Source organism: Xyrauchen texanus, chromosome 31, assembly GCF_025860055.1.
Source record: "Xyrauchen texanus isolate HMW12.3.18 chromosome 31, RBS_HiC_50CHRs, whole genome shotgun sequence".
NCBI lineage: Eukaryota > Metazoa > Chordata > Actinopteri > Cypriniformes > Catostomidae > Xyrauchen > Xyrauchen texanus.
The window spans coordinates 19,237,216-19,262,885 of record NC_068306.1 but is presented as its reverse complement, the minus strand read 5'-3'; the positions used below and the strand labels follow the sequence as shown (position 1 = coordinate 19,262,885).

The following is a 25,670-nucleotide window of genomic DNA, read 5'->3' as shown; positions in this document are numbered from 1 at the left end:
GGTTTAGAAGGCAGACATCAAAAGACATCTTAATTTATGTCATTTTTAGATAGCATGACAAAGATTTGGATGATGCACATTATAGAAAAGGTTAAATGTACAATATTACATAGCTTTAGAGAAGTGAACTTTCTCTTTGTGTCAATTCAGCTTTTAAGTAGATCTTTTAAGCAGTCATTTGTCATAACGTCAGATTTACTGTAGACTGTGTGTCAGCCAAGCCTAGAATCACTTTTAATACACAGGTATAGTAATTGAGTGAAATACTTTATTTTAATTCATTTTAATTGAATAATTTTTTGGGATTTGTACTTTACTCGAGTTCAATTTTAATGGAATACTTCAAAATAAAACTTAAAAAAATGGTACTTTTTACTCCTTAAATTTTTAATTATACTTGCATTTTACTTATTACATTTTTGCAGATCATTTTCTTTCTCTTAAAGTGCACCTATTGTGGTTTTTAAACGTGCCTAATTTTGTTTTAAAGGTCTCATACAATAGATTTACATGCATCCAAGGTCAAAATACACTTTAATTTGCTCATAATTTAAATGGCAGCATTACCTTTTTTTCCCAGTGTCACAAACAGCTCGTTCAATGATCCATTTAAAAGGATTCATTCTAAACTCCTCCTTTCAGAGAGCCTACTCTGCTCTGATAGGTCAGATGTCCTAGTCTGTTGTGATTCATCTACAGCTTACAGCGTGTGTCGGAAAGGAGCCCACTACCATATCAGAGTTTCAGCTCCATCTGAAAAAACAACCTATTACCTTAACATTTTGCGCCCGTGTCCGATAGTGATACATCGAAAGATAAACCCGAACCACCATCGCAAGCATGATGAGAACAGGACATTTCTCAGTGGTAAGTTTATATGTAGTTTGACAAAAACGTGAGTTAGCTGGTTGGCAGAGGCTAACATCTAACAGGCGAACAGCATAAAACAGACCAGAGGTGGGTTTTTTGTTACCAAATTACGTAGGCTAGTACAGGAAGGAATTACTAATGACTCGTTTCAGGTGTTCAAAATCAGTTCTTTCTTTTGGGAGTAAATAACTCCATTTGTTGTACACTTTGCTTTTTGAAACTTTGCAGATTTTACATTCACAAACAGCTATATAACACACTACATGAAAGGTAATATTTGAAAAACCATAATAGGTGCTCTTTAAGCTGGCTCTACACTAGCTGATTTTTACAATGATCTCCCTTGCAAATTGAAGTTTTTTTCTGATTAGCCTCACTAGGTATGCCCTCTGCAAAACTATCAGAGTAGCCAAATGCCAGTACAGGGACAAGATTGAAGGACAGTTAAAAACCACCAACTCTAGAAGCATGTGGCAGGGAATTTATATCATCACAGACTTCAAAGGGAATAAAAACTCTGCCATGAACACCGCTGCCTCTCTCCCGGATGAGCTAAATACTTTTTATGCTTGTTTCGATGAAAATAACACTGCCCTTGCGGAAAGAGCTATCATGGCCGAAGCTACAGAGGTTAGTTTACTCTCCGTCTCTGTAGCGGATGTAACCCAATCCTTCTGAGTGGTGAATATCTGTAAATATATATGCTGATGTTTTTACGGACATTTTCAACCTTTCCCTCTCCTTGTCTGTAGTCCCCACATGCTTTAAAACATCCACCATTGTGCCTGTACCAAAGCAATCCAAAACCACTTGCTTAAATGACTGGCGTCCTATTGCTCTGACCCCCATCATCAGCAAATGCTTTGAGAGACTAATCAGAGATTACATCTGCTCTCTGCTGCCTGCCTCACTGGACTCCCTGCAGTTTGCAAACCGCAACAACCGCTCCACTGATGATGCCATTGCATCTACACTGCACACTGCACTCTCCCACCTGGAAAAAGGAACACATATGTGAGAATGCTGTTTATAGACTACAGCTCAGCATTCAACACCATAGTGCCCTCCAAGCTTGATGAGAAATTCTGGGCTCTGGGCTTAAACAGCTCGCTGTGCAGATGGATCCTGGACTTCCTGTCAAGCAAATGCCAGGTGGTTAGAATGGGCAGCAACATCTCATCACTGACCCTCAACACTGGAGCCCCACAGGGCTGTGTTCTCAGCCCACTCCTATATTCACTGTACACACATGAATGTGTGGCAACAAATAGCTCCAATGCCATCATAAAGTTTGTTGATGAAACAACAAAAACACAGCCCCATCACCATCAGTGGAGCACAGATGGAGAGTCAGCAGCTTCAAATTCCTCGGTGTCCACCTCACTGAGGAATTCACATGGTCCGTCCACACTGAGGCAGTTGTGAAGAAGGCTCACCAGCGACTCTTCTTCCTTAGACGGCTGAGGACGTTTGGAATGAACCACCACATCCTCACACGGTTCTACACCAGCACTGTAGAGAGCATCCTGACTGGCTAAATCACTGCCTGGTATGGCAACAGCACTGCCCTCAATCGCAAAGCCCTGCAAAGTGTGGTGCAAACTGCCAGACACATCATCGGATGTGAGCTTCCCTCCCTCCAGGACATTTATACCAGGCGGTGTGTGAAAAAAGCTCGGAGGATCATCAGAGACTCCAGCCACCTGAGCCATGGGCTGCTCTCACTGCTACCATCAGGCAGGCGGTATCGCATCAGGACCCGCACCAGCCGACTTCATGACAGCTTCTTCCCCAAAAGCAATCAGACTTTTGAACTCTTGATCAATCACAATACATATATCATATATAAGGTGTATATTGTATTGTGTAACAGATGTGTAAACTGTGTTATGTGTAAATCAGATGTTTATAGTAATTGTCATACTGCTTTGTTACTTGGAACCGCACCCATGACTTTCACCCACTGTTGCACTTGTGTATATGGTTGAATGACAATAAAGGGATTTGAATTTGATTTGATTTGTTTTCTTTGATGCAGGCCAATAATTTCCCGTTCTCAAACACAGTAATATCTTTTCCACAACTATGGGATACATTTTCTGACATGGTTGTTTAAGAAATGAGAAGCTACACACTGCAACTGTTAGGGTTAAAAGAATTGTTGTCAGCTGAAACATATTAATCACTGCAGTAATGATCCAATCATAGGCTCTGAAGTATCTGCTTATTTAAATCCAAACTGTGACTTTGTTTTTCTGAGAATGAAAGCTGACGCAGAGATACAATGCCCCTGTTGCTCAACAGGTAGAGCATAGTGCTGGCAATGCCAGGGTCTTGGGTTAAATTTCCTGAGAACACACAAACTGATAAAAAAAAATCTGTACTTTGAATGCACTGTAAGTTGCTTTGGATAGAAGCATCTGCCAAATGCATACACGTAAATTATGAAGAGAATGGCTAGTTTTCTGGAAGTTTTCACATTTTCATGAATGTTATGCCTAGTTAAATAATGGTCTACTCATGTTAAAAAAAAAAACATTTTCAAATTCCACAACCACAGTGTAACATTTGGAAAATGTTTTAAGAACATACATTTGTTAGCTGACTATTAACTGTATTTTCTACATTAAATGACTGATTGTTTACCTGTGAGTGTAGAAAGTGTCTGGGTGTCTATGAGACTGTTGGTATTTGACTTACCTCGACTATCTATCCCTAAACTCACACTTGACTATTCTGCCTTTGACACACTCATACAACACACGTTTTGTTTGACATCAGAACACAAATTATATATAGAATTTAAGTAAAAAAAATCAATAAAAAAAAAAATCAATATACTGTAACATGACATACTGTATAAGATCCATTTGTTAAAGTGAACTTACCTTGAAAACGTGTTGTTATTTCAGTGTGTACTCATTAAGGAGAGACTCACACTTTTGTAGGCAATGAAACAACAGAAAACGGCCCTTTGCAAATGAGTTGGAATTGAAACAGTCGAATCCTCAGAGATGTTCAATGATGTAAGGCAGAATCCTCACCTTCAAGATTACCCACCCTTCCTTTCGCTCTCGCTCTCTCTCTCTCTCTCTCTCTCTCTCTCTCTCTCTCTCTCTCTCTCTCTCTCTCTCTTCTTTCTTTGACTGTGCCTAAGCTTGAGGGCTGGTCATTTGTGGCAGTCCTGATTGAGTTGAATTCTAAAACTGACCAATTACAAAAGTCTGTGTGTTGTTCTTTATATTTTTTGAGTTAGAGGAAAGCCATGGAAACCATCAGCCTCAAGCTTTCAACCCAGCTACACATCATGCATTCACTCCTCCTTGCTGACTTCTCCCTGCATCCTTTCTTTCTTTTCTATCTCCTTCCATTTCTGTCATTTTCTCTTTATTCACCCTCAATTCACCCAGTTGCATGTCCTTGGAAGAGATGCCCTAACTGAGTGAGGCAGAAGTAACTGTCTAGCATATACAGAGCTTCTTTCAGTCCTGCCATTTTGTTCTCGCAAGCTACTTAAACATTTAATACAGTAGCTATTTACATTGTAGTTCTTATTACCCAACTTGTACAGTAGATCTGTAGAAATACGAACGTACAAAAATATGTCACATTGCTTTAGAGCAGTAGTTCACAACTGGTTTTCTATTTAATGTAGTCTGGGTCATATTTATTTAAAAATTGCATAGATTTGTTTGGTTTTCAAGGATGAGGGCATGTCATGCAACAAGTCCATGTTGGCATCTACCTCATTTGGTAAGTGAAAGATGAATTTGTGCCTAAATATTGTAGAGTATGATTGAACAATTGCCTTTGACATAAATGGCAAAAGATTGATCTTCAGATCTTCTGAATTCGGCAACAGTTGGTCGAAAATTCTGCTGTTGAAACCAGTCTGCCAGTGCCCGAAGCTAGAATGTTTTAAAGGCATGGGCATGTGTGAGCTCCAGTATTTGATAAATCCACAGAGTGGCGCCAAAAGCAAGTGGTGTTTTTAGTTGTACATCATGTAATACAGTAAAAAAAAAAATATTAACTCTACACCCAAACCCTAGCCCTAAACCTAATCATCAGTGGATTACAAATAAAATTTTAGAGTGAAAACCGATCACGATTGTTTATGTGAACACAACTACTTTCTGGTTTCCTCTGGACCAGAACCTGTGTCTCTGAGGTCGCTTGCACAACGTGGTATCAGTAGCATTAGAGGGAAGTGTGTTCATGCTTGAATTGAAGTCTGAAGAGGGTAAATGTCTGATGGGGTATGGGGCTGATTTTAGGGTTCATGAACTTTCAGAAGCAACATGTCGATTTCTCGTGAGATCATGTTGAAAATGTACAGGAAGAATTTTATACTCCCTTTTACGGGAAAAGCCTAATAATGTTCCAATCCTATAATGCATGATTATATGTTTAGTTTATTTAATGATTAGCATTTTATAACTTGCATTTAGCATTGTTTTTTCTGCGGTCCATAACCCTATATGAACAGACCTACAATGCACTTTTGGGCAGCGACCCACCAGGTAAGTGTCACGAACACGGGTGAAGGCGCCTCCTCCTCGAGCCTCCGGAGATCGCATTCACCTGAATACTAATTACTCACATCAGCTGTTGCTCATCACCTCACTCTATTTAACCACGCCAGTTTGTTCTCTCCTTGCGAAGTCTTGTTTAGCCCCCGGCAACATTTCCGAGCATTATTCAGTTATCTCTCTCTGGCTTACCCGTGTACCGACCTAGTTTCTCTCCGTTCCTGTTAGTTCGCCGCCTGCCCTTGTACTCTAGTCCGCCTACTACGTTTGTCTGCTGCCCGCCCCGATCTTTAGCCTGTCCCTGACTACTCTTCAGCCTCTCCGCCTAACTCCGTTTGCCTGTCCCAGACCATTGCCTGTACGATCTGAGCTTGCCTTATCAATAAAACTGCATATGGATCCAAACCAGCCTGAGTCTTCATTACAGAAGACTTCGCCGCCCCACGATCCAGCGGTAATCACCCGCCTATCGGAGGAACTCTCTGCGCTGGCGAACCAGCTCTCCGCGCAACAGCTCCAGCTCGGACGCCTCGCTTCAGCGATCGAGGAGATAATGCGCACCGTACAGGCAGCACTCCAACCCGCGCCGGCTTCAGCGGCCGCACCGCATGACTCCTCAAGCAGCAAGCCCGGTGTCAGTCGGCGATTCGCTTCCCCAAACTACCGCTCCACGACTCGCCTTCCCAGAAAAGTTCGACGGCACGCCCTCGAAATGCAAGGGCTTCGTTATGCAGTGCACCATCTTTTTAACACAACAACCAGCTGTTTACCCGACAGATCAGAGCAAAATTCTCTTTGTCAGCTCTGTTCTCACGGGCAGCGCTCTCGACTGGGCGACAGCGGTTTGGCACAATCAGGGCTTCACTCAATTCTCCTTCGATTCGTTCATGCGAAGCCTGATCGATGTCTTCGATCACCCAGAAAGTGGCAAGAGCGTGGTGAGCAACTTCTGGCTCTTCGCCAGGAAATCGCACTGCGGCGGATTACGCACTCACCTTCCGCACCCTCGCCAACACAAACCGGTTGGCTTGAGTGCACCTTGAAACTTCTCTTCCGTCAGGGATTGAACATAGACCTGCAATCCGAGCTGGCCTGTCGCGATGAGGGGACCACCTTGGAGCAGTTCATCTCGCTGGCTATCCGAGTCGACAACCTTATCCGCTCCCGACGACCAGCCAGGTGGCTTCCGCAGTCCGCTCCGACACCCCAGCACCAAGCGGCACCAGAACCCATGCAAGTAGACCGCGCCCACCTCACTCCGGAGGAGAGAGAACGCCGCCTATCCAACCGCCATTGTCTCTACTGTGGCCAGGCCGGTCATGTCCGCTCCACCTGCCCTACGCGCCCGCCTGAACGTCAACAACCAGGGGTGAGTTTATTACTTTCCTCCACTCTACCCAGTTCCAGCCTGAAAGTTCCCATTTCACTCCGCACCCAATCATTTAGCATAAATATACACGCTATGATCGATTCTGGTGCGGCTGGTAATTTCATTGATGAGGGCTTTTGCAAGAAACATGGTATTCCCTTGACTGTGTGTGAACCTCCCTTGGCAGTGGCGGCACTAGACGGACGACCCCTGGGTACCGGTAGAGTGTGCAACACCACCACTGACAGGCTGCAGGTAGGAGTGCTGCACACCGAGACCATCCGTTTGCACCTCGTCACCTCCCCTCACTACCCGGTAATCCTTGGCCTCCCCTGGCTCCGACTCCATGACCCTCAGATCTCCTGGCGGAACAATCAAATCACGCAGTGGGGAACCGACTGCTCGGCGAGGTGCCTAAAAAAAATCCACCCCTTAACCGTGGGATCCACCCACGTCCAAAAGGCTCCTGATGACTCCGCTCAGATACCCCCCATGCACGCTGACCTGAGCTGAGGCCTTCAGCAAGGCCAAGGCCTCCCAACTCCCTCCTCACCGACCTAGCGATTGTGCCATCGATCTCAAACCGGAGCCACTCCACCCCAAGGCCGAATCTTTCCCCTGTCTGAACCCGAATCCTTGGCCATGAGGTCTTACATCGAGGAGGAACTGGCCAAGGGGTTCATCCGGCCCTCCACGTCCCGGCAGCTGCGGATTCTTCTTCATAGGCAAGAAGGATGGCTCCCTTCAGCCCGTGCATCGACTACCGCAGCCTCAATGACGTCACCATAAAATTCAGATACCCCCTGCCACTGCGTGCCCGCTGCTTTGGAGCAACTAAGAAACGCTAAGATCTACACCAAGCTGGACCTACGCTCCGCCTACAACCTAGTGCGTATCCGGGAGGGAGACGAGTGGAAGACTGCCTTCTCCACCACCTCTGGCCATTATGAATACCTGGTGATGCCATTCGGTTTGTCTAACAGTCGCTTCGGTGTTCCAGTCCTTTGTCAATGACGTGTTCAGAGACCTGCTCAACCGTTACCTCATCGTTTACATCGACGACATACTAATCTACTCTGACTCCCTCGAGGAACACATAATACATGTCCGAACCGTCCTCAAACGCCTCATTCAGCACCAGTTGTATGCTAAGGCAGAGAAGTGCGAATTCCACCTGAAGTCGGTAGCCTTCCTGGGGTATATCATCAGCCCAGAAGGAGTGGCCATGGATGACCGCAAAGTTCGAGCTATCCTGGAATGGCCTCAGCCCGCCACAGTCAGGGAGCTCCAACGCTTCCTGGGGTTCGCGAACTTCTACGCCGGTTCATCCGAACTTCAGCACGGTCGCTTCCCTCTTACCGCCATGTTGAAGAAAGGAGGAAACAAACTTCACTGGCCAGCTGAAGCCCTCCAGGCCTTCACCCAACTCAAGACACGCTTCACCACTGCACCCATCCTGCACCATCCCAATCCTGATCTCCCCTTCGGTGGTAGAGGTGGAAGCCTCGAACACTGGAATTGGCGCCGTCCTCTCCCAACACCAAGGAAACCCACCGAGCTGTTTCCCTGTGCCTACTACTCCCACAAACTCACTTCTGCTGAGCAAAATTACGATGTCGGCAACCGGGAGCTTCTGGCCATAAAAGCAGCCCTGGAAGAATGGCGTCACTGGCTGGAAGGGGCCAGGCAACCATTCCAGGTCTTGACGGATCACCGAAATCTTGAGTACCTCCGGCTCCGCCAAAAGGCTCAACCCCAGACAGGCCCGATGGGCTCTCTTCTTCACTCGGCTCGACTTCAACATCTCCTATCTCCGGGTTCCAAGAACATCAAGGCCGACTCCCTTTCACGTCAGCACGAGACCACAGCCCAAAGCCAAACCGCTGAACCCATCGTGCCGCCCGAGCTCTTCCTTGCCCCCGTCCAGTGGGATCTTATGTCTGATATTTCCCAGGCTCAAACCTCAGTACCACCTCCTCCCGAATGCCCTGCGGGTCGGACCTTCGTACCCCCAGCCTCCGGAGAGGGTACTCAGCTGGGTGCACGACTCCCCTTGTTCCGGCCACCCCGAATCACCGCTACCACCCACCTCCTGAGTAACCGCTTCTGGTGGGGGACCCTACCCGAGGATACCGCAGACTTCATCAAGAGGTGTCCAGCCTGCAACCAAGCTAAACCCTCTAAACAACCTCCGGCCGGCCTGCTACAACCTCTCCCCATCCCGCGATCGTCCTTGGTCACATATCGCCGTAGACTTCAGTAACCGATCTACACAACTCCCAGGGGCATACCACCATCCTCACGGTAGTAGATCGCTTCAGCAAGGCCTGCCGCTTGATACCCCTACCCAAGCTCCCCACTGCCCTCGAGACCGCCGAACACCTATTCCAGTTCGGTGTTCGCTTTTACGGTCTGCCCGAAGAAATCGTCTCAGACCGGGAACCCAGTTCACCTCCAGGGTCTGGAAGGCTTTCTGCCGACTCCTAAATATCAACCTCTGCCTCACCTCCGGTTACCACCCCCAGTCCAATGGTCAGACAGAAAGACTCAACCAAGAAATTGTCAGGTTCCTGCGCACCTACTGTCACAACAACCAGCGGGACTGGAGTAGATTCCTTCCATGGGCCGAGTATGCCCAGAACTCCCTGATCAAACCGTCCACCAAACTAACCCCCTTCCAGTGCATCCTGGGGTACCAGCCCCCTCTCTTCCCTTGGTCCGGAGAACCTTCGGAGGTCCCCGCCGTTAACGACTGGCTACAGCGTAGCGAAGCAGTTTGGGACCAGGCCCACGTCCACTTACAACGGGCCGTGGACCGCACTAAGTCACAATCCGACCGCCACCGCCATCCTGGACTTGACTACGCCCCAGGCCAATGGGTTTGGCTTTCCACCCGAGACCTCCGCCTCCGCCAGCCCTGCAGAAAACTCGGGCCTAGGTATGTTGGTCCCTTTAGAATCCAAAGAAAAATCAACCCTGTTACCTTCCGTCTCGATCTCCCCACTAATTACCGTATCTCTCCCTCTTTTCATGTCTCCCTATTGAAACCGGCCCGACGAACCGGGGCGAAGAGGAGGCCACTCTCAGACCCCCTCCCTGATCGTGGGACGGTGAGGAGGCCTTCCTGGTGCGAAGGCTGCTCGACTCCAGGCGCCACCGAGGCCAGATGCAGTACCTGGTTGACTGGGAGGGGTACGGCCCGGAAGAAAGGTCCTGGGTCAGCACCAACGACATCCTCGACCCAAACCTCATAACAGAGTACCATCAGTCCAACCCGGAGAGACCGGCCCCTCGACCTCGGGGGAGACCTCGGCGAGGATCGCACCTTCGCGTCAGGAGCCGCTCACAGGAGGGGGGCTCTGTCACGAACACGGGTGAAGCGCCTCCTCCTCGAGCCTCCGGAGATCGCATTCACCTGAATACTAATTACTCACATCAGCTGTTGCTCATCACCTCACTCTATTTAACCACGCCAGTTTGTTCTCTCCTTGCGAAGTCTTGTTTAGCCCCGCGACATTTCCGAGCATTATTCAGTTATCTCTCTCTGGCTTACCCGTGTACCGACCTAGTTTCTCTCCGTTCCTGTTAGTTCGCCGCCTGCCCTTGTACTCTAGTCCGCCTACTACGTTTGTCTGCTGCCCGCCCCGATCTTTAGCCTGTCCCTGACTACTCTTCAGCCTCTCCGCCTAACTCCGTTTGCCTGTCCCAGACCATTGCCTGTACGATCTGAGCTTGCCTTATCAATAAAACTGCATATGGATCCAAACCAGCCTGAGTCTTCATTACAGTAAGAACCACTGATTTAGGCCATTTATAAAACTTGACCTTATGGTTTAGGTTTCAAAAACCTAAATGAAACGGTTAAAGCAAGTACACATTTCAAGCCATGTCTTCAGAAATCAAACTGTATTTTTGTAAAGTCAATCAATTTGAAATAAATAAAAGCAGCTGGGCATTAACATTGTGCAGAATCACATCTAATGTAAACAATATCATAGCATTTCCTGTTATCAAAAAAAGTCCTGAAAGATCCATCCTAACGTATCCATTATTAAAGTCAACATGAAATGGCATTCACAACACATTTTACTTCCAAAATGTAATGTACTTGTAATGCAATGTAACAGGATATTCACAGAGAAAGTTAGGACTTAATTTTATCCACTCGGAAATGACTGGATTGTGAAAAAAATAATTCTATTATGAATAATGTGCACCAATGAATCAAGCACAATAAGGCCATGACTGTGAATTATGAAAGTAATTAGGATCAATTTTGGTTTCTTGTTAACTTTAAAGACCATCACATGTTCCCATTTCTTAAACATACAGTATTTTCCATGTTGTGTGATCATTGAAGCAAAGGATGCAACATGTCCATTATGTTATAGCTCACACTACAGTTTCTCGTGCTGGATTAGAGCTCTTGCTTTCAGACAGTCTTTCCTCTAATGATTCTGCTTGTACTGAAGCTGCAGGAGAACTCACTTCGAGAGACCCCATGCTAGAGCAGGACTCCAGTGATCTGCTTGTCTCTGTTTCCTCCACTTCATCCAGAGGCAACTGGAGAAACTGAGGTAGCATCAAATGTTCTTTCTTCAGGAGACCTCTCTGATCATCAGCACTGCAACACTGAGCTCGGTTTAACAACTCTACCAAACCTATCCATTCCACCAGTATAAACACAGATGTAGGCACTTTTATGTAAACAAGTATGTTGTAATATAAAAGACAAACTATTAAGTAAATATGAGGCAATCAGTATTTGTATACTTCACCCTCCATGTTATATGTTCTCCTCAATTCAGTGTTCCTCTGTCTGGCAGTTGATCTGGAAATTCCTGGAGGGAACATGTTTGCATCCACTGCACCTCTTCGATCCTGGTGATGGATACATTACAGTTTAGACCGCAGAAACTTACAGGAATATAAGACGGAAACAATAGCTCTATTTCAAAACCTTGTGAGCTGCTTTGCTGTCTACTGCCTACAAAGGCATCCTTACAGCAACAAACAGATCTTACAAGCAGCACTCCTCACATGAAGTGCACAGAAGTCTTGACTCACAATTGATTTTAACAGAGTTTGACATTAGCATGTTGCTAAGCTAATGATGTGATAGTCTTAAAATCATAAAAAAACTCATGAGCTCATAAGGCAAGGTTGTAATTCTCTCTAACACCTGTCTCTTGTTAAAGTGATGGCGGAGAGCCCGCAACAGTGCATCGGTTCGAGAGAGAGAGAGAGTGACCTGAGAGCACAAACTCGGCACTTACTGAGTGTATTGAAAAAGTTTTTGTTATCTTATTGAGTGTTATGTATCTACGTGAATTGAGTGCATTGAAGAAATCCAAGAACCTGATGGCAGAAAATAAAAACTTGCAGGCACAGTTTCGTTGTTTCCTGGCACCTCCATTGCCCAAAAGAACTGATCATACTACAGTGGTGCTGAAACACAGGAATATTTGGAGGACAACGCTGTTATGGAGTCTTCACCACTGGGCGAAGTTATCAAATCCCTCGCCAGCATCCAGCAGACCCAGCATCAAGCCCTCATGGAGTTACACCTGGAGCAGGACAGTGCTTCCAACTCCTGCTCCAGGCCCAAGCGGAGGACTGGCAGGTGTTCCGGAACCTGATTGAGAGCGAGGTGGCTGGTGTTGCGACCCTCGCCCCCCCTTTACCCTGTGACCCTCATGAAGCTGGGGACAACCGATGATCTGGAGGACTAACTTGTCTTGTTGGGCAGCATGCTTGTTGCCAGAACACTCCAGGGAGGTGCAAAGAAATCCAAGAAACTGAAGGCAGAAAATAAATAGCTTGCACTGCTTCATTGTCTCCTGACTCCTCCATTGTCCAAAAGAACTGATCCTCCTTCAATTGGGTATTATACAACACTTACCTTGGGTTAATTTTTCATGAACTCATTGCAATACATTCTGGAATTACCTTCTCTACAATGGATAAGTGTGATGCTGCCATAGAATTTGGACATAAGAAAGTACCTTTTGGAACATTCTTTGTGAAGCAAGCATGCCTATCATGCCTTAAAATGCTGTCTAGGTTGGCAGATTACTAGATTTTGTAACAAAGCAAATTAGTTATATTTTCCTGAAGCAAATCTAGACTCACTTGTAATGAAGGAGGTGAGAAGGTGCCATTTGAGCTGCTGGCCTGATCAACACCTGTTAGATAGAGATAGATTGATTAAAAAACTGATTCCAGAAAGTCAGAAAAGATGTTTCAATGTTAAAATAGTCCATCTACATTCTAATCCAAACTAGCTATGCCCTTGGGTGCAGTAGCTCAGATGCTGTCCAGTATGAAAGTTGTAATGTGCACAGGCATATTAAGAGCCCCACAACAACAGTAATGTATGATGACATGTTCTTCACAGAGACAGCAACTCTTAAGGCTCTCACAAATTAGAAAAAAAAACATGTAGTCATGTCAAGTATTAGTCCATCAGAAAATCTGGATGCTTAGAATTCCTGAGGTGAAAACCATAAGATGTATTATTTAAAAAGTGAGCAGCAAAGCATGACCTGATATCCATACCTCTATCAAGAATTAGTGTCTTATTGGCCAGACAGGTGACAGCTGTGTTCATATTTATGATCTTTCCACTTCCACTCTGAGAATAAAGAGCACAAAGATTAAAGTGGTTTGAGAATATGATCACGAGTGTTGGATTTAAGTCACTTAAAAGAAGAACAACATATATGAGGAATATCAATACAGATTTGCCTTCCAAGACATGACCAAAGTTCAGCCATACAACTCTATGTGCTGCAAGATAGGTTCTTTGACTTGTTATATGTTAGCAAATCAGCTCACTCACATGCGACAGGTTAAGCCAATCGGCTCACTGGTGTAAGTTGATTGGTCCTCTGACTTGTTATCGGGTAGCCAATCAACTCGAGTCTTTCTCTTTGTATAACATTTAAATGGCTCAGTTTTGCTGATAAGTTGGTTTCTTTGTGGTGCGCTGTGAGAGTAGTTAGCATACATTTGGTGCAAATGGCTCTTCGGAGCAGCATCAGTACAGAAGTCTTGATGATAGATCTGCTTGTTTAAGGGGTTGTGTTTTGTGTTTATGTTTTATACATCTCCCCTGCTTTGTTGGGGGCATTGTGGGAATTACACCATGACATAAATAATAAATAAATAGATCAATTGTCACACATACATTTCTGCATATACATGGTGAAATTATTTATTTTTCACATATCCCAGCTAAGCTGGGGTCAGAGTGCAGGGTCAGCCATGATACAGCGCCCCTGGAGCAGATAGGTTCAAGGGCCTTGCTCAAGGGCCCAACAGGGGTGTCTTGGTGGAGTTGGGGCTTGAACCCCTGACCTTCTGGTCAGTAACCCAGAGCCTTAACCGCTGAGCCACCACTGCCCATTCGGGGGGTCTCCCCTTTTTATTGTTGCTGGGGGGATGCAAAGATTGGTGTCTCAGATTTGCTCTGTGGACTTGGGGGGGTGGGGCTGTTTTGCTAGGGCTTGAAGCCCGAAGTTACGGTCATTGAAGCACATGCTGAGGCAGAGTTACAGCAAACAGGAAGGGATCAGATCTGTATCAGCTAAGACTCCAAACAGGTTATTCCTTCCGGGGTCTAAGACACCCCTTAATTTGCACTGTGGTTGGGGGATTGTTTGTAATGTCTAATTGCGCAGCAGCATGTATGACATGCTTAATGCAGCATGTCTATATGTCCACAAACTAATTTACAGTATGTGCTGAATGTGTATATTCTAACAGTAGCAAGTCTCCGTACTTGCTCTGCAGCAGCAGAAATGTTAGCAGATCTAGTCCGCCAAGACCAATATTCTATCAATATAGCATTCCTTTCACATGCTAAATCTTTCCAAGAGTTGTCATGACTGAACTAGGATTAAATAGAATTAGTTAGGATTATCTTGATTGACCGGTACTCTTACTAGCCAGTAGTTATTCTGATTAGTACCTTTGGAACTGCAGGGTTCCAAAGGTAAAGATTTTATTGATTTTATCCATAGAAAATTTTATTTTAACAGATAGACGTCTGTGCCAAATAGTGAAAGGCCTTATATTTCAAATAGCTTTGGTAAATAAGTTCAAAAAATTATAGTATTGTCCAAAAGAGAGGGGAAGTTTGCAGACAATGTGTAGAAAAAGTCATACAATTTTTTTTTGTTTATCAGTGCAAAGACAAAAAGTTTTCGATTTACATTGTCATTAATGTCCCGTTAACAATATCATACCTGATTCCATTTATAAAGAGGGAGTATTTACCGTATTTATCTAAATAGAATTTACTTAAAATATACAAATGAATACTAAATGTTATAGACATATATTGCCTCTTTATATGGTATACCGGCCTTCACATATATTACTAAAGAAACAAAGACAAGTTATCAAGAATCTATATGTTTACATCACAAATTACATAAACATTACATATACAAAAATTACCTGTTATATTATTATATCACAACCATACACCAATAATATTAATTATTCAAAGAAGAATTGTTGTATGCATACAAATCAGTAAGGAATTATATTTTGTGTCATATATACATTATATTTCGAGAAATGCCAGTTGAAATGTTCTAATTTGTCTAATGGTTTTTACCACATATTCTTTGCTGCATGGACAAGAAATTAGATAAATTGCATTCTCAGAAATACAAGTGACAAGTGTATACAAGTGACAAATCTGTTATACAGCTCATAAATTAGCTGATTTTTCTGTTGTTATTCTTACAGGCGCACAATTCAAACATGGGAAAAAACTAGAACACCCATGTTTGAATTACGCCGCAGGCCGAGTGCCATAGGTAATCACAGCAGTGCTGATTTAGGGCCATATAGCACAATTGCGAGTGTAATATTGCTTATATACAACAGCTCAATGAAAAAGTACATTTTTAAAAATGAGGAAACACTGTGTATGGGCACAAAAAATGCATTTGTGCATGGAACTACATTCTTACATGATGGATACACAACCAAATGATGAGACCAAGCCTCTCAAAAATGTCACTTTAGAACTAGTATCACAGCTTGGGCTCTTTCTAACAAGTTATTGGAGAAACAAGGATTTCGCAGTAACCAGTGCACAAGAATCATTCACTATAGAACTACAATCTCCTCCAGCATTTATGTCATCTCCAATGTGGAAAATACGGTAAGAGGTAAGCGTCTTGAGTTTGTGTTATTAATCAGTCTGTTGTGTCTCTCAAAGGTGTTGAGTCTTAATGCTGAAGTTTTTAGTTTAAAGCTGTTTTTCCCAGCTTTGGTAATGTTGTAGTAATATGAGAAATCACGGTGTGCCGATGAATGAAAATACTGATTGCCTGACGAAGCACCTCACCTCAGCAGACTCATTTAAACACAAAAATGGTCTTTTGCTGTTCTAAATGGTCTATCTGCTGGCTAAACTCTGCGATGCCACAAAAATAAATGTAAAGAGACACATCTAGGTTTTTGCACATCTGCACTGCTCTTACACTTTAGTTTAGAATGGCACGAACACAAGCGGAGTGATACAAACAGCGAAGCGTCTGAGTGCTGATGTTCTGAGACATCAGTACTCATGGAACATCTCTTGTCCAATCAGATTCGAGGACCGGAAATAACTGTTGTATGTGTGTGTGTGTGTGTGTGTGTGTGTGTGTGAGCGTGTATTTATCACTTTGTGATAAATACACGCTTTTTACTATCCCCATAAGGATAGTAAAACCCGAAATGTTTGACCTTGTGGGGACATTTTGTCGGTCCCCATGAGGAAAACAGCTTATAAATCATACTAAATTATGTTTTTTGAAAATGTAAAAATGCAGAAAGTTTTCTGTGAGGGTTAGGTTTAGGGGTAGGGTTAGGTTTAGGGGATAGAATATAAAGTTTGTACAGTATAAAAACCATTATGTCTATGGAAAGTCCCCATAAAACATGGAAACACAACATGTGTGTGTGTGTGTGTGTGTGTGTGTGTGTGTGTGTGTATATATACATATATATATATATATATATATATATATATATATATATATATATATATACACAGTATATGGTATTTTATTATTGTCAATGACTTGTGTAGTACTGTTGTTGATTGGGCTATTTTATTATATCATGCACAATTCTTTTTGAGAAGAATACTTCATTCCCAAGCCATTAAGTAAACATTCTTTTTCTCTTTTGTTTGGTTTACGGCTAAATAGTATTCAATGAAGGATTATTTTAAATGTTTATGGAGAAAATGAATGAGAAATATATTCCCAGATCCCAGTCTGATGGAAAAGTGGGTAGTCGCTGTTGAGCTCTATACCATATCGCAAGTCGAGTTATCTTTAGCATATCAACCATATTTGAGTTTCTGTGCGTTTCTCGTGCCTTGATAGACATGAAACAAAATTATTTGTTCAGTATTGGCAGTCTCCTAGTTTGTCAGCAGCAATTTAATAACCAGAGAAACAGGAAAATCAAATCTCTTCCTGTAAACAGCTCTAGTCCATTAAAAAGGATGCTGCTAAATTTTAACAAAGAAAGAAAAGTAATGTTTGTTATAGTCGCTGTAGGCCACCACTCACCATGGTGACAGTGGTGTCCTGTGGTCTGAGGCGATATTTGTTAAGCATTGTGGTGAGTGCATCCTGCAGGGTCTTATTGGACTTCACCACAACAGCCACCGTCTTACCTGTGAATGCTACCTTCACTCTGTACAAAAAAGTCACAACACATACAAGAATTAGTTCACCCAAAAATGAAAATGATTACTCGCACTCATTCATTCCTAATCTGTACAACTTGATTTCTTCCATGGAATACAAAAAGTGATTTTTTAAAGAATGTCCTGGGCACTCTTTTCCATATAATGAAAATGAATAAGGATTCAAATTACGGTCAAGCTTTTTGGAGCCATCCAGGCCATTCAGGTTTCTAACTATTCCTTTAAAACTTGATATCAATTAGCAATTTAAACAGATTGTTCATAATTGAAAAATAACCAAGGAGGGTTTTCTGACATAAATAGTATTTCTGTTAAAGAGCAAAAAAGAAATTGCACAATACTCACGCAAAAGTAACCCTCAGTTCTAAATACACCTGCTGGTCTTTCAGCACAGAGCTGTCCTGATCCAAAGACAATGGTTGCTATACCATGACATGATATGAATAAAAAGTACAAAAAATGTGAGAAAAGGATAAAGAGATCGAAAAAATAGAAAGCAGTAGTTCTGTTCCAAAGCAAAACCTAATGAGCTACTTCACGGCCTACTGTCTACAAATGCTGTCTTCTAATTGTAAACCTAGCAAATATTGCTCTTTCTCACGCAAAGAGCACAGAAAAATGAATGTGTAATATGTTTCCAAAAGAGTTTGATGCTAGCATGTTTCTAAGCTAACGATACAATATTCTTACAAGAATAAAAATACACCGCAATAACAAATATCTGGTAAAATATTCAATATGTAATTACAATGAATACTTTTTATTGATGCTTTTCAATATTGAACAAAATATAAGTTTATTTATTATTAAATATCTATGGCTTGCTCTGTTCACCACCTTAAATTTTTTTCACTGAGCTTGTTCCAATGCTGGGATTTCCTCCTCTGTGAAGGAAGCATGAAATGCTGCCTTAGAATTTGGTTAAAATTAGGTATCTTAGGAGGCAGCATAATTAAGTAGCCTACATTTTGAAACAGACTTTGTGTCGCAGTGTGTCTATGATGCCTTAAATGCCTCCATAGGAAGCTCATTAGGTTTTGGACCATAGCATCTGAGGTAAATCAGAAATTTTATGTCAAGATCTTACTGTCTAATTGTTCTTACCTTGTCTTTGCCCTGCAGGTAGATGATGATATCTGTCAGAGGAAGGCCTCTTTTCTCACACAAGCCGGTGAGCATGCTGCGAACAGTTTGACCAGGTCGGGCCGGAGTCAGAGAGGCCGTGCCATCAGGCAGGAAAACACAGCAGTACTTATCGGCCCTTGCTTCTGCAGAGCGTGCAACTAATTTCTCAACCTGCAACAACAGATATTTTTTTATGTACTAGTATGACAGGTACAGTATAAAACTTAAATTGGCAGACTTGTATTGGCAAGTTACCTCTGAACTCTTCAATCCACACTTGAAATTGTTTGGAGAATCTGGATGTGCCAACAACGGAAAACAGAGAATTAATTACAGTGCATGATCGAAATCAGAGTCTGAGGCTAATGTATAATTTGTTTGTTTTTATTTAGTGTTATTAGTGAAGTTTCTTCCATGTTCAAACAATCTTTTATGTTCTGACTTGATAAAATTACCTCCCCAGGATTCTCTCTTCTCTTTCCGCTTGTCCTTTCCAATCATGCCTTGCAGATTCACCTTCCTTCTCTCCACCACATCATCAGCCTCTGCTGTTCCTGATTTAAACTTCAATCTCTGGAAAAGAACAAACCAATTTTTATATCCTATTATGAACAAAAATTATATTTGCTATAATTTGGCACTAGGAAATAGAGTGCATAAATTAAGTTATATATTATATTAATATTAATTACGTTAATACCTTATTTTGCTGATATATTTTTGTTTTTACTAGGGCTGTCGCTAATTAACACGCTAATTAAATGCAATTAATTATATAAAACAAACTATGCATTGCAAAAACGTAACAAAAAGAGTACTTCAAGCTTAAAGTACCACCTTCGCATTTTTAGGAGTCTCAGTCAGCAGGAGGCAGTAAGCACAACCTCAGCTTTACAGGCTATACAAACAGCTATACAGACAACAAACCACAGCTGACAGCTCAAGATGAGGATGCGTTCTTGCATTCAAACACAGCTGCATGGAGTGCAATGTTCTTTTTTTAAGTTTCAAACAATGTTTACCTTGGCTGTGTGTGACGTGACTAATCCAAAGCGAGATCCTCCAAAAGTGTCCATCTGACGCACACACATACAATAGGCCGGTGTTTCCCAACCTTTTTACATCTAAAAAATTATACGGCAATTTTTAGATCTAAGCGTTATCTTGGTAAATTTAAATGAGTTCAATAACTGGGGTCTCTGATATTCGTAAACTATACGGTAATATTTAATTAAAAGAAATTATGAGACATTCAATATCTCTTCACAAAATTGGGACAGTTTTCAAATATTTCTTGTTGCTTAGTACCCTCAAAGATATTATTTGTGAAGCAAAAACGTGTGTGGGAAAAACACTTTGGTGTAAAGTGACGTCACTTCATACACTTCAATGTATTCTGCAGCGCTGACACGAGTCATGTGAAAGACCCTTAACGCTTATAAATATCCGTCAATTTTGCACATTAATCATTGCTCTTCACAATCAAAAAAGTGACCGATTATAGTTTAAGAATTTGAAATTATATATATTTTTTCATGTATTTATTATTTTGTGGAATTTGATCATTTTCCAAGGTAACACCTGACAATCTTTCACGGCACGCTAGTGTGCCGTGGAACAGTAGTTGGCTGAAGACCAGCTTGGCCATCTTAAACCAGCTAAGACCAGAAAATTAGGGTAGCCTGATTTAAGTTGTTTTATTTGTATTTTTTTTTCAGTAGTGCATCCTTTCACATTTTATCAACCTTCACGGGTTCCATACCTCCTTAGTTCTGTTGTCAGTCTTGGCTTGCTCTCTGGGTGAAGTGTGTTTTGTTGATGTGAGGGGTTTGCCACGAGAGTCCAGCCCTGGCAGAGGCCTGCCCTCCACATTAGCCAGCATGCACCTCTGATAGAGCTGTGAGCGTACAAAGCGTGTATAGCTATCAAACTTCATCAGCTTGAAGATCTGGAAGGGGAGAGAGGGAGATTGGAAGGGAAAAGAGAGGATAGGTAAGGACACTTCTGCTCAAGAATGACTCAAAAGAGGGTCTTGATTTGATTGCCTTTAGTAGCTCTGGATAATTGAGTCTTGATTGCTGTTTGTCCTTAAACTAAAGTGGTTTGCTTCACTACATATGAAATAACAGAAGCTTATTTGTCACTTTTGAGCATAGAATGAAAATATATATTCAGTAACATACATTTATATGTCCTAAAGCTGCACTAACTACAATGGCATCTGCTTTCATATAGTTTTTCCTTTGACATCCGCCTTAGTTTTGATCTTATTTTGCTTGCCAGTGTGATGCAAAATTGTAACCTCTACTGGTTTGTTGTCCCGTTGTTAAGGCTGAATGCATTTAAAAATGTATTGTAAAGCACACTGTTGATGGTGCTCACGATTAGTGACGTCCAACTCCTGAACGAATCGTTCTTTTGTAGTGGTTCTTTTTAGTGAACAATTTGAACTAGTTCACCAAATCAGACTGAATCGTTTGTCACAATTCGTGCTTCAAGTCAACACTGATCCACAAGTTACTCTATCTTAACCCGTCTCTCAGATGTGCCTGACACTCCAAATAAAAATGAGCCGATAACCGGGAGTAATATGATCCTAGAACTGGTGATGTCTGCTTTTGCCAACTCTACTTTGCCATTAACCGCTCCAACTAGTTCACAAATCGGACTGAATTTTTGGGTCACAACAGCTCTTGAGTCAACAGTACAATGATTTGCCTGTAACAGTTCCCGAGTCAACAGTACAATGAGTTACTTGTAACTTACAGTTCTTGAGTCAACAGTGAACTGAACTGAGAACCGATGAGTTGCTGACATTAAGCATGTGTGTGATTAAGGGCCGAAATGTATGTTTCAGGTGTATTTCACTGAACAACAGAGATTGGAACAAATAAAACAAGCTGGAAATATGTTTATGACTTGATTGTATTACCGTTTTATCAACATATGAAGATGATCCAATCTACAGGTCTCGAGTCAACAGTACATCGAGTCGTTCACAGCAGTTCTCGAGTCAACAGTACACTGAACCGAGGACAGCAGTTCTCGAGTCAACAGTACACTGAACCGAGGACAGCAGTTCTCGAGTCAACAGTACACTGAACCGAGGACAACAGCTCTCGAGTCAACAGTACATCGAGTCGTTCACAGCAGTTCTCGAGTCAACAGTACACTGAACCGAGGACAGCAGTTCTCGAGTCAACAGTACACTGAACCGAGGACAGCAGATCTCGAGTCAACAGTACATTAAGTCGATCACAGTAGTTTGTGAGTCACCAGTACACTGAACTGAGAATCGCCTCTTTCGGACATAATAATGAGAACTGCTGATCAGCAAGCAGCAGATGAGCATGTATGAACCGAGGATTGAAGAGGGGGTGAAATGTTTCAGTCGAGAGATGTAAACAAATTTTACTGTTGCGTATTGTGCATGTAGATTATATTTGAAGCTGTGATGGGCTGGATCGATGTTTCTGTAAAAAAAAAGTGTGAGTTGATAAAGACTAGTTTAATCACTTTTTATGCTTTCAAAATGTGTAGAACATCCACATTTGTATATCAGTGTCAGTACTGGGTGCTTTATGTGCAAAACCTTAATGTAGGATGTATTCTAAGATCACTGAATGAAACACTGATGACAATAAACACCCTTATTAGTATTATTATAACTTAATTAAATACAATGTTACAATCAGCAACATGCCCTTACATATGGCTTTATTGAATGTGTTTGTGCGTGTATTCTACGACGCCGGCATATTAGCTTTATATATAGTGATGTCATTACGTGATTATGTAAATTAACTGGTGAATAATTATTTTTTTACCTGTTACTTCGCAGAAAAGAAACAGACTTCCCATTACTGCTCACGATATTGCTCACATGAAGTGGAGACAGCTTGGTTTATGCTAATGGAAGTGTTCTAGTTTTTCGCATCACGTTGCTAGCAGTGTAGACCGAGAGTAAGTTGTTTGCTGCTGGGATGCAGCAGTGGCGTTTTCTCCAAAGAGGCAAGGGAGGCAGTGCCACCTCAAAATGTTCAGGTGAGAAATTTTTTTATTGTTAATAAATAAAACAAATACTATATTACAGAATGTAAACTCAGATAGTGTGTATAGCAGTCATATTTCCTCATGAACAAATTGTGACATTAGCAGATGAAGATTCAAAGGGTGGCAGCATCTCTCATTTCAAATGGAGTGTTGCACGGTGGCTGTGTGGAGTTCTGCAGAGGCGGAATTTCGGATCTGATTTGAGCTTCGTGTGAGCGCCCGACTGAATGTGATGTATTCATTTTAAACTATGAGCACGAAGTGAGAAACATTGATGGTTTTAGTCATAAACTTTATTCTAAATGCCAGCTACTTCTACATATTAGACAGTTATGAAGTCAAAATGATCATTCACGTTGCAAATATATAAACTCAGCAAAAAAGAAACATCCTCCCTTTCAACTGCTTTTAATTTCAGCAAACGTAACACCTGTAAATATTGGAATGAACATTAAAAGATTCAACAACTAAAACATAAACTGAACAAGTTTCCCAGACATGTGACTAACAGTCACAGAAATGGAATAATGTGTCCCTGAACAAAGAGGGGAGGGGGGTCAAAATAAAAAATAGTCAGCATCTGGTGTGGCCACCAGCTGCATTAAGTACTGCAGTGCATCTCCTCCTCATGGACTGCACAATATTTGCCAGTTCTTGCTGTGAGATGTTACCCCACTCTTCCACCAAGACACTTGCAAGTTCCCGGACATTTCTGGGGGGAATGGCCCTAGCCCTCACCGGTCCCAGACGTGCTCAATGGGATTGAGATCCTGGCTCTTCGCTGGTCATGGCAGAACACTGACATTCCTGTCTTGCAGGAAATCACGCACAGAACGAGCAGTATGGCTGGTGGCATTGTCATGCTGGAGGGTCATGTCAGGATGAGACTGCAAGAAGGGTACCACATGAGGGAGGAGGATGTCTTCCCTGTAACACACAGCGTTGAGATTGCCAGCAATGACAACAAGCTCAGTCTGATGATGCGGTGGCACACTGCCCCAGACCATGACGGACCCTCCGCCTCCAAATCGATAATGCTCCAGAGTACAGGCCTCGGTGTAACACTCATTCCTTCGGCGAGTCCGACCATCACCCCTGGTGAGACAAAACCACGACTCATCGGTGAAGAGCAGTTTTTGCCTGTCTTGTCTGGTCCAGCGAAGGTGGTTTTGTGTTGATGTCTGGTAAGACCTGCCTTACAACAGGCCTACAAGCCCTCAGTCCAGCTTCTCTCAGCCTGTTGCGGACATTCTGAGCACTGATGGAGGGATTGTGCATTCCTGGTGTAACTCTAGTAGTTGTTGTTGTTGCCATCCTGTCCCTGTTCCGCAGGTGTGAAATTCGTATAATGGAGTGGTGGTGACGTAGTGGGCTTAAGCACTAAACTGTTAAGCAGAAGGTTGTCGGTTCAATCCCCACAGCCACCAGCATTGTGTCCTTGAGCAAGGCACTTAAATCCAGGTTTCTCCGGGGGGATTTTCCATGTAATAAGGGCTCTGTAAGTCGCTTTGGATAAAAGCGTCTGCCAAATGCATAAATGTAAATGTATGTACCTATCCTGTGGAGGTGTTGTTACACGTGGTCTGCCACTGTGAGGACAATCAGCTGTCCTTCCTGTCTCACTGTAGCACTGTCTTAGCCATCTCACAGTACGGACATTGCAATTTATTGCCCTGGACACATCTGCAGTCCTCATGCCTCCATGCAGCATCTTTCATCTTTCTTTTGGTGTTTTTCAGAGGCAGTAGAAAGGTCTCATTAGTGTCCTGTTTTTATAACTGTGACCTTAATTGCCAATACAGTCTGTAAGCTGTTAGTGTCTTAACGACCATTCCACAGGTGCATGTTCATTAATTGTTTATGGTTCATTGAACAAGCTTGGAAAACATTATTTAAACCCTTTACAATAAAGATCTGTGAAGTTATTTGGATTTTTTCAAATTATCTTTAAAATACAGTGTCCTGAAAAATGGCCATTTCTTTTTTTGATGAGATTTTATATATATATGTATATATAACATAATTAAATGTGTACATGTCATTTATTTCAACACATATTTAACTTATATCTATGCATTTCTATTCCCTATTTGCTAAATTATTATTGTTTTTGTTAGACAATTGTTAATTATAATAATAAATATAAAAACAGAAATTATAATGATAATAATAATAATAATAATAATAATAATAATACAAATAATGGAATCTGAGTAAATATTCATCATGAATTTTTTTTTATTCATCCATCAGCTCAACATCAAGGTTTGGTAGCAAATCTCAGAAAACAATTCACAAAACCAACAACATTACTGACTTTCTTTAAGCTTCATTTCATTTTTTTTTTTAATCTCTATCTATGTCTCAAGGGACTGGGTGCTCTGACATCGCAACGAACATTGCAGTTCTGTGGCAACATTTTTGCAAAATAAAATTATGTGGTTTATTACACATCTCAGGGCAGTTCTGAAGTGAAATGTCCACTGTTTGGCTCAAAAGTGTGTGAAATTTTATTTTGTGGTGCTTCTATGACACACCACGTGTTGACTCGCGTGTTCTTCAGGGGACGGTTGCACCAGCTATACGCACGTTATAATTTAGCCTAGTTGTGGTGCAAATGGGCACTAAGTCACAATTTACACACTACTAAATATTTAGTTAGGATGTAAACATACATATAAACTAAATATGACTTAGTACAAACTAACCAGTAGTTACTAAGCCCTTAGTGTGAACGTAACATCTCAATTTAAGTGAGACCTTACGCACAGCTGGTGCAACCCTATTTAGGACATAAATGCAACACTCTTATCAGTTGAGCTACCACACAATTTGATCATCTTGAACAAGCTTTTAAAAGTAGTTGATTATGTAAAGCAAACATTAAAATAAGTCTTCAATTTACTAGAAATGTGCTCTAGTAAAAGTGTTAAGATGTCATAAGATAGCATTGTGTGAGGAACAGGGCATAAATTACATGTTTATGAACTGATAA

The 25,670-nt window shown here is 42.2% G+C and overlaps 1 protein-coding gene across 3 annotated transcripts in view; it reads right to left on the bottom strand.

Moving 5' to 3' along the window:
• Positions 1-25,670, bottom strand: part of LOC127625193 (regulator of G-protein signaling 14-like) — a 49,905-nt gene that overhangs the window by 7,945 nt on the left and 16,290 nt on the right. The window contains exons 6-15 of one of the 3 annotated variants that reach the window (XM_052100312.1): positions 20,385-20,570; positions 19,078-19,195; positions 18,878-18,918; positions 18,602-18,793; positions 17,843-17,919; positions 17,358-17,484; positions 13,330-13,405; positions 12,904-12,956; positions 11,550-11,652; positions 11,260-11,432 (exon numbers count right to left, since the gene is read on the bottom strand). In XM_052100312.1, coding sequence (XP_051956272.1) covers positions 11,260-11,432; positions 11,550-11,652; positions 12,904-12,956; positions 13,330-13,405; positions 17,358-17,484; positions 17,843-17,919; positions 18,602-18,793; positions 18,878-18,918; positions 19,078-19,195; positions 20,385-20,570 — 1,146 coding nt within the window. Of the gene's footprint in view, positions 1-10,670; positions 11,433-11,544; positions 11,653-12,903; positions 12,957-13,329; positions 13,406-17,357; positions 17,485-17,842; positions 17,920-18,601; positions 18,794-18,877; positions 18,919-19,077; positions 19,196-20,384; positions 20,571-25,670 lie in introns of those variants that run through there. The other 2 variants (XM_052100314.1, XM_052100313.1) reach the window with 2 other exon arrangements.